This window comes from Cibotium barometz, chromosome 43, assembly GCF_041138505.1.
Source record: "Cibotium barometz isolate CiBa-2024 chromosome 43, ASM4113850v1, whole genome shotgun sequence".
Classification (NCBI taxonomy): domain Eukaryota; kingdom Viridiplantae; phylum Streptophyta; class Polypodiopsida; order Cyatheales; family Cibotiaceae; genus Cibotium; species Cibotium barometz.
Window position 1 is genome coordinate 34,882,532 of NC_141088.1, and position 9,707 is coordinate 34,892,238.

Here is a 9,707-nt window from a genome sequence, read left to right on the forward strand (position 1 = left end):
CCCGCATGCCCTTTTTTACAAACACCGCACCCTTCCCTTTCAAAACTAACAAGCACATGTCCAAACCAGGTATTTCTGCAATTTACATTATGGGCGCCTGAGAAAACACCATGTATTTGACACCAAAATAGCCAAAAACGGGCACAACAACAATCGTCCCAAATGAAAGCCTAGTCATAAGTCATGACATTTGTTGTCATGTCTTTGTGAGCTGCATGCACACACATCCATTCCAACCTCTAAGTCAACCACCCCAACTTGCAAGTCTACACATTCAAGTTTCTCCATCCTTTTCACTATGCATAATGATACTAATCGTACTAATAAGTTAGTTATATTCATGTTATTTTATGATATTTTGGTACTAGTATTATTACTTTAATATTCAGGTACTAATAAATTGGTCCTAATATTATTGCTATATGTTGAATTGAATCATTGCACATTAATTTAATAAACTCTCATTGCTTGTTCCCACAGAGGTTCAAAACAACCACAGGTGGTTGTGTTGTGGCCCACTGGTAGTAGTTTGAACCAACCTTGGGCATATTCACATGGTGTAGTAGCCTGCTGGTGGTATTTTGAACCAGCCCTAGCAAAACGATAGTGGTGTGTCAAATTCTTTTTTCTTTTGTGCATTATATGCCTTCCTCGACACATGTTTTTCTTTACTTGTCTTTTTTTCGTTCGATTTTCTCTCACCACCACCACGAATGTCGTTGAACACAGGTCCCCTTATAACGAAGGGCACTTATAATGAAGGGTTTAAAATGCCACAAATTGTTAAAGAAAAGTCTTGACATGTCAAAAACCTTCTCTCCTTTGTTAAACAGAAAGGTTAACATGTCAAAATCTTCTCTCTTTTGTATAATATGCCTCCTTATGCATGTGATTTTCGGTGTTTGTCCTTATTCATTCAAATTTACTCTCATCACCACCAGTGGCAAGACTCCTTCATGCTCTATAGGAACTTACCCTTAGGTGATCACTAGAGTGTGATAACTGATAACTTAATCAAGCCATCACTTCTTTGCTTGCTCCTATTTTTTTTTTAATGCAAAGAAATTTATATTAAGTATCAAAATAAAAGCTTGCTCCTATTTTGTGGGGGCAAGATTTTTTGTGGGGGCAAGATTTTTTTATTTTTTAAAAATAGCCACTTGCCACTATGCACTTAAATCATTCCATTTGCAAGCAAGCAAGCTAGCTAGGAGCTTATTGGAAGGGTGACACCCATGTTACCTTATTAGCCAATTTGCATCCCACCCCCCCCCCCCCCCCCCCCCCACATTTGTGCGTGCTTGTCGTGTTTGCATGCTTTCTTCTCCTCTCTCCCTCCCTAATTGCATGTTTTAGTACCACTTGCATGCATTCTTCTCCCCTCTAGCCCCTCCCTAATTGCATCATTTACACTAATTGCTCAGCTAATCTTCCCCTTCTATTTCAAGCCAGTTAGGGTTCCCTCAATCCGATCATTTCAAGTGCCACAACATGCAGATTATCTTAAATTCAATCATCTCAAGTGGAAACTCCATTGATTTGAATTGATGTTAAGTACACATTAATCCATTAATGGCTAAAACAACATATTGTTTAGGTACTTAAAACAGATGTAGATTAATTAGGTAGATCCAGAAGGCTTAATTAGCATATTGTTTAGGCTTATAATTCAGATCTAGATTTGGGATAGATTAAATGCTACGCTGAGAGGGCTTCTTTCCACTCAAGAGAGACAACCAAATGATTAACTTCTGTTACAGGGAGCTGAAAAGATAAAAGAAAGCACAGCTTTTTTCTCTTTCATGTCTCCGAACACCCCCTCATATAATTCCATCCTTTTGCTTTTGGTTTCTGCACACCACCTCATCCCCATGCTCTGACCAAAAGAAGAAGAAGAAGAGAGAATAAAAATCGCATACTAATTCGCTGCGCTTATTAAGAGGTTGCCATTGAATTAAACATCGCCTAAGTACAATTAATCTTCTCCATTTCCCTACATTAATAGGCTTGCATGATCATTAGCCTCTCAATTAGTTATAGCCCCCTCCCATCCGCCCTCTTCTGGCAACTAATCCATGAATGATCTAGCAACATGCGGACTCCCCACAGCAAATATATTATTAACGGCCGGGTAAGCTTTTACCAGCTTAATTTTAATTCAATTTGATGTTCTTAACAAGAATCATGTTTTCGAAATTCTGATGTTTCTAGCTATGAATTATACAGAAAATTTCAATCCTTTTCTATGCTTTGTAGAGGTCTCTGTGGGGCGTCACAAAAAGATGGGTTCAGTTGAGAAGAATTAGGACTGAGCGATTTGCTGCTGATTCGTCGGATCAAGGCAGTAGTGGGTTAGTCGACGATGTTAATCTTGCAGGTATATCTAAATTAGCAAGCTATGAATTAATTGATCTCTGCATGATTAGAGCCAAGAGGAGAGCTGATAATTCATTCATAAGCTTGGTATTTAAAATTCAGTGTTTATACCTGGATTAGGTTTAGTCTATACACTAGATCGTAGATTTAAGGCAAAATTACTCTTCTGGGTATACCATCTTGTCGTTGATAATCTTGTTTTAATTATCAGATTATGATGCTGAGATCAACTCTCCATTGGGCGATTTGTTGTTTGGAAAGTCAACCAGCGCATTATCAACTAACTACAATTTAGAAACACAACAATTGAGGTATGGAATGATCACAAGTTGAACCATTTATGTATTTAAAAAAATGTGAGAAATTAATATGACGTTGGTTTCTGAATTATATATTTCTAGAATGAACATAGGAAAAGCTGTGTTTTGGATTGTCTGGAGTTTTCTTAATCAACCTAAGTTAAGTGTGTCTCTTTGTTGGATTAGGGACTAATAATTAGGCTCATTTTCTTAATCAACCTAAGTTAAGTGTGTCTCTTTGTTGGATTAGGGACTAATAATTAGGCTCATTATCTAATTGTGAAGGCTGTTTGTGGGCACTTGGAATGTGGCCGGCAAAGCTCCTACAAATGAATGGATCATGCATGAATGGCTGGGCTCTCAAGAGCCAGCAGACATCTATGTGATCGGGTGAGTGGGATTATAGGGTTTTACATGATTATGTGGAAATTAGTACACATTAATGCTATTAATACACTGTAAAGCTAGGCTGCAGTCAAGATAAACATTATGTAAGCCATATCCTGTTATAATTTACACAGCTTGAAGGCTTCAAATTAAATTTACTTTGTCAGGAGAAATCTCTACCATGAACACACATTTATAAAGTTTGACACATGTTATTAGAAGTGAGGTATGGCTTATCATGCACTGCCAAAATCACTTGAGATTATAAGGGATTCTCTCAACATTTTAAAGGCTAAAATATACTGCCAAATTTTCACATAATTACATATAATTACATAAGATTATATATCGTTACTTATAATTTTGTGCTAACTGTATGTCAGCTTCCTGTTGTACATTAATTCATGTTTTTATGATTACTGCAGATTCCAAGAGATCGTTCCTCTAAACGCCGGAAATGTACTCGGCAATGAGGATCGTGGGGTTTCAGCAAGCAAATGGGATGCACTAATAAGAGCAACATTGGATGAATTCTCATATTCAAGCAGGAGTTATGAGCTTAACGCAAGAAGGAGCTTCACTGCACCTTCTTCCCCATCATATGATGACATTCTACAACAATGCTATGAAGAGATTGATGCCCACACCACCAGACATTCCTTTGCAGATGAAAATAATCTCATTAAGAGGATTTCATCACCTGCTAATTCTAGGATTAGCTCAACATCATCCTCTGTAATTAAATCAGGATCTGCTAAGCAAGCTGGTACTTACATCAGAATTGCCAATAAACAGATGGTGGGACTGTTTATATCAGTATGGGTTAAACAAGATCTCATCCGCCATGTCAAGGCTGTGGAGGTTTCTACTGTGGGTTGTGGCATCATGGGTCGTCTTGGAAACAAGGTGATTAATCCATCATTTGGGTTTACTTTAATCCGGATTTATTGAGGAAAACATTGAGTAGCTTTATTCTTCAATTAAAGGATGCTGCAGCTTAATTAATGTACCTTTTTTATAGCTTAATTAATATGCCTAGCTAATTAGTGAGTTGGCTTGGAAACAAGGTGGTTAATTTATCATTTAGGCTTACCTTAATGGGGATGAATGCGGAAAAATTAAGTGGATTGTAAATTGTGATTATTCTGTAGTGATTATAGGATGCTGCAGCTTAATTGAGGTTAATTGATGTGTGTGTATTGGAGTTTATTGAGCGAATGTTTAATTCACTGCAGGGTTCAATTTCAGTGAGCTTATCGCTCCACGAGACGAATTTCTGCTTCATATGCAGCCATTTGAAGTCCGGAGACAGATCCGGCGATGCCGTACGCCGGAACTCCGACGCCACCGAAATCCTCCGGCGTACCAAATTCCGTCGCTCCAGGAAGCTGGCTGACCTCAACTTGCCGGAAACAATCTTAGCCCATGAGTATGCAGCTTACATTACCGAATGCTCTCCCTTAACTCCTCATTTAATTTGACTAAATAATCCTCTAGTTCGTTCGTATTATTCTACCTTTTCGATTAATCCCCTACCTTAGTATGTGATTAATCCTTTACCTTAATTTATATCATTAACTCGTTCTATGTGATTAATCCTTTACCTTAATTTATATCATTAACTCGTTCTTATATGTGATTAATCCTTTACCTTAATTTATATCATTTGTGTTAACACAAATTAGTGATCCTCTGCATATTAATTCATGTGATATACTAAAGTTTTCAAACATGTCTTTATTTTTACTTGCATATGTGGTGTTATATCAAATACTTAAGACTAACTGCTACAGATTGAATGAATCTTAATAATTAATGTATTGGGTTGCTATAATATTGCATATAAATCAGCCATTTTTGGGTGATTTGACTAATCTAATGCTGGGTTGTTCTATGCACAATTATTGATTACAGTCGGATCATCTGGTTTGGAGATCTCAACTATAGAGTATCTCTCCCTTGTGAGGAGCTCAAATTACTTGTAGGCAACAAGGATTGGGAAAGTCTTCTAAAAAAAGACCAGGTAATTAAAATATAAATGTTGGCTTATAATCAAAACCTCATGATTTGCTAATTAGGTCTATGATTAGCACAAACCTCATGATTTTCTTGGATGAGATAAATATTGGTTGATGATCTAAAACTGATCATGGTTTGATACATTGGTTTATGATAAGCGTCAAAAAAAATACCATAACTAATTTCACAAATCTCATGATTTGCTTGATAATCCATGATAAACGAAATTTAATTGTTATAGAATTTCGCAAAAGGGTCTTCCAAAATTTTAATTAAGCTAATTGGCATTCTCTTAAACCCACATTATGAGACTAATGATGTGATTAATCTGTGTTTTGTGGATAATGGTTTTTCTAGCTCAAATATGAACAAGGGTTCGGACGTGTGTTCGAAGGGTGGCATGAAGGGCCCATTTCCTTTGCCCCAACTTACAAATACACAGTCAACTCTGATCTTTACTCCATGGTGCATGCAAAAGAGGGCGCCAAAAAACGTGCCCCTGCATGGTAAGCGTGTGAGAAATTTAATCCTTTCCTTAATCACCTAGAATAATCTAATTCAACTGATGTTGTGACAACTAATTCAGATAATTGAATAAAGAGGGTAGAATTACTATCCTTTGGTGGAAACCTAAGGTTAAGGCTCTAAACAAGGCTAATTGTAGTTGTTATAGCTCAATCTAGAGTTAATAACATCTTTAATCCCATCATCCAAGGTTAATGTGATTTTTGTAGTGAGCATTCTGATAAGGCATTCTTTTAGTGAAATTTCTGCTAGATTAAGACTAGCTTTTCTGTGATTTTACCAGCCATAATCCTAATGCAAGTTGTTTTAGCATTATCTGATTTTCTTAGTATTAATTTGTGTGATTTTACTTGAGATACTAATTATTGTAGGTCGAAATTAAAACTTCTTTTTAGATATCAATTCCCTCATTTAATATATTATAGTGCTTTGATGCTGATAATTCACAAGTGTGATTATGTTGCTATTTTGATTATTATTTTTTTTGTTCTTAAAATATTTGTAAATGTGTTATTTAAAATATGTATAAATTTACGCTGTATTATCAAAATATGTTAACTGCGACAGCATCAAGTTTCAATGAAATTTAGCTCAAACACGGTTTAAGTGATCGTGGTTTTTTTCTTTTTTTATGCTCTGTGGATGCGCTCAGCATATACTACAGCTACTGCAGACAAAATGCTAGTAAATTAAACCGAGTTTTGATTACGCAATCGAGCCAGATTAGCAGATTAATAACATGATTATGTCGCTGATCATTCAATTTTCAGGTGCGATCGCATATTGTGGTATGGCAAGGGACTGAAGCAACTCTCATACACACGCTCTGAATCAAGGCATTCGGACCATCGCCCGGTGGGAGCTGTGTTCATGGCGGAAGCTGAAATGCTGAGAAAGCCTGGCCGTCGTTTAATCAATGATTTAATCAAAAATAATAGTAATGATCCCTTCTCGATCACAAAGCTAGAAGTGGAAGAAATCCTCCCAGCAAAGCTTGCAGAGATCAATTTGGGCGGAGCTGGCGGCGGCGGAGGTGGCCATGTAATTACAATAATGCCCCATAAATCCATCTTTATTTATTTTGGAAAAAAAAAACGTTTTGGGTTATCTCCTGTTTCGATTTTTACCCCAGAAAAAAAAATCGGTTTGGAGATTTTAATCATCAAATCTCTGTGTTTTTTTTCCCTAAATTTTCTTGTTTTATTTTAGACAGGTACTGTATAATGTGCGAACCGCTGGGACTGCGACTGCATGCACTCTAAATCATCAAGAGTTTGAGTTCATTGTATCTAATCTTGTTTAATTGGAGAAGACCACTCGATTAATTAGCAGCCAAGATGAGATTAAGGTAAGCCTCAATGACTGATTCATAATTTTATACATATTATTAATTAATGCTCATCTCATAGAAACGCACCAATTAAACCGTTTTCTATGCAGTATTGAGGGCTAATTACAACCACTTAAACCGTTTTCTATGCATTATTAAGAGCTAATTAAACCTCTTTCTCTATGCAGTATTGAGGGTTAATTACAACCACCAAGTATAGTATGTGTACAATGTACAATATAGGGAATGCCATGGACAAACGCCCATATATTCAACATGGAGCTGTGATCACTTATAACATTCTCAAGATGCCATGGTGAGGATTAAGTTGGCAAACATTGGGTGCATGTGTTGTTGGGTCGAGTTGGTCAAACTGAGTTGGTGTAGCCAACATTGGGGTGTGTGTGTTGTATAGCCAACATTGGGTGTGTGTGTGTGTGTGTGTGTCATGTCAGGTTGGTGTATCCTCTTGGTTCTCAAAAACAAGATTCGGGTTCGAATATTGACCCTTTTGAGAGGATTCGGGTTCGAATCTTGACCCCAAACTAACATGAATGGTGACTTAAATTTGGTACTCATCATGCCCCTATCTTGTATTCCCTATTTCTAGTAGCTAAAAGTTGTAACTCATTTATTTTACCGATCAAATTCAATTGTAAATTTATAACCAATTAATACCTTGCAAAGCACTAGTGGGGGCCCGCTTCTACTGCTGCAATTGTCTATTCCCCCTTGTACACTTTTGTCCCATGCAAAATGAGATGGCCACATAGAGTGATATGTGGGTGATACGATGTTGGGTGAATGTTGTGGCAGCAAGGGCAAGAATAGTGAGAATAATAGTGTAGAGATAGGCTAGATTTTTATATCCAATGGCAAGCTCTTCAATCAAGAAGTGCAATTAAAATTCACACTACCTCTTGAACATCAAAAAGTTATAACTTAAAAATGAAAAAACCAGCTCCTTCCTTCCCCCATTCCCAAGCATGGAATGGGCTCAGCTCTCACCTCACCATTTAGTGGGGCATCGATGCATGACTATTCCTTCCTCCCCCCATTCCCAAGCATGAAATGTGCTCAACTCCTGCCTTGCCCATTTTGATCGGGAATGTGGGAGAGGAGGGCATCCCTTACCTTATCACTCCAAAAAATTAAAAACATCGTGAAAGAGTAATATCCCCCAATGTGTACTCTAATTGAATATAACTTACTAGAGTGGTATTCGTTTGTGGTATTCTCGTGTATATAAGTAGGCATGGTCCTGAATTTTTCTTTCAATTATATTAAGCGTACACTTCAAAATTTATAGCACATCAATTATAATGAACATACATACATTGTAAATCAAACTTAATTACGAACATTTTTGCTTACATTCGCATAATTTCTAGCACCCAAAGGGATTTCTATCATATCAATTTTGATGTGAATCACTTGAATCATTTTTTTGGAGTGATGGTGTAGTTTGTTTTCTAGGGAGCATTGCCCCATCATTTGCTTCACTTATGAAGTAAATTACTATGTTTGTAATATTATTATGATGCAATCTAATCACGATAAACAAATTATCTTGTTGAAGATTAGTGGAATCGTGAGATTCTTATTTTTGTATAATGGTACATATTTGAATGTACTAATTCTCTAGTTGGGTAAATACAACTTTATATTTGTGCATCCTATGATCTAAACTGACCTAATAAATGATGTTGACCTATAAAAGCTATAACCAACCAACTGTGTGAGCTCTCTCTCTCTCTCTCTCTCTCTCTCTCTCTCTCTACACACACACATATAGTCTACAATACCGTTCTCTCTCTTTCCTACTACAATATATTTTGGTATCATAGAATAGAGGTGATATGGAGGGCTCAAAACAACTAGTATGGTTACAAATGCCACAAGGTTATGATAAACTATCTTTTTTTCTTATATGGTGAAACGAATGAATTATAACCATGTAGAGTCATCAAAACATGATTTTACTAATGCTAGAATTAATTAATATAGCATGCAATTGTGCGTCATCAAATTATGATTAGACATATGGATGATTTAAACCGCTTAAGCATCGTCATTCTTTGGTGGCTATGTAGATAAATGCCACGATGAATGCATAAAAACCTAGTATGCCTATCTGTTATTTCTTTTACTTTGTGCTATATTAGGATGAGGGCAAGAGACCTGTCATAGAAGCCTATGCCACAACGAATGCATAAAAACCCTATGTTTATCTATACTACTTTTACTTTGTGCTATATTAGGATGAGGGCAAGAGACTTCTCATAGAATCTTGCATTCAATGCCACACTATTCCGTCATAAGTGGACTATTGTGAGGAGGGAATTTAGACTTCACCAAGAGCACTTGGGTACTCATGTATTGGTGAGTGATGACCCTCCTCTCATGGAGGAATTTTCTCCACATAGAGCATTGGGAAGTTTGTTCCATGTTTTGGAGAGAAGTGCCTAAGAAGCCACTACCAGGAATAACATTAAGGTACTCAATCTTCTTTTACCTCCCATATTGGATGAGGCTCAAGAAAAATCATCTTTTAGATCCTATGCACATCTTTAAGAGTGTGGCATCATCCAACATTTGAACATTTGAAGGATACTCTTGAGACATAGGAAGACTTGAAGCTGACTTGAAGTTTATAAGTCGTTTAGAGACTACATGGCTGAGGGAGAATGAAAATGAAAAAGTGGGATTTCCCAAGATGTCTTAGATCTTGACAAAGAAGGAAGAAAATAGGGTGAAAGATCAAATTGCTT

General features: G+C 36.7%; 1 protein-coding gene across 4 annotated transcripts; it reads left to right on the forward strand.

Moving 5' to 3' along the window:
• The first annotated feature begins 1,205 nt into the window (after nucleotides 1-1,205).
• On the forward strand, nucleotides 1,206-7,607 carry LOC147613860 (type IV inositol polyphosphate 5-phosphatase 9-like). Of its 4 annotated transcripts, none has more exons than XR_015263275.1 (11): nucleotides 1,206-2,131; nucleotides 2,257-2,377; nucleotides 2,588-2,687; nucleotides 2,961-3,065; nucleotides 3,488-3,968; nucleotides 4,298-4,491; nucleotides 4,977-5,085; nucleotides 5,439-5,587; nucleotides 6,377-6,647; nucleotides 6,816-6,954; nucleotides 7,125-7,607. XR_015263275.1 is itself a non-coding variant. In XM_086781833.1 (11 exons), the coding sequence occupies exons 1-10, from the start codon at nucleotides 2,093-2,095 to the stop codon at nucleotides 6,907-6,909; spliced, it is 1,659 nt and encodes a 552-aa protein (XP_086637959.1). In that variant the 5' UTR covers nucleotides 1,206-2,092; the 3' UTR covers nucleotides 6,910-6,954; nucleotides 7,125-7,607. The 4 variants fall into 4 exon arrangements, 2 of the variants coding, with proteins under 2 accessions (XP_086637959.1, XP_086637960.1); XR_015263276.1 differs by lacking the exon at nucleotides 7,125-7,607 and adding an exon at nucleotides 7,047-7,059; XM_086781833.1 differs by having other exon boundaries at nucleotides 6,820-6,954.
• The last annotated feature ends 2,100 nt before the right edge of the window (nucleotides 7,608-9,707 follow it).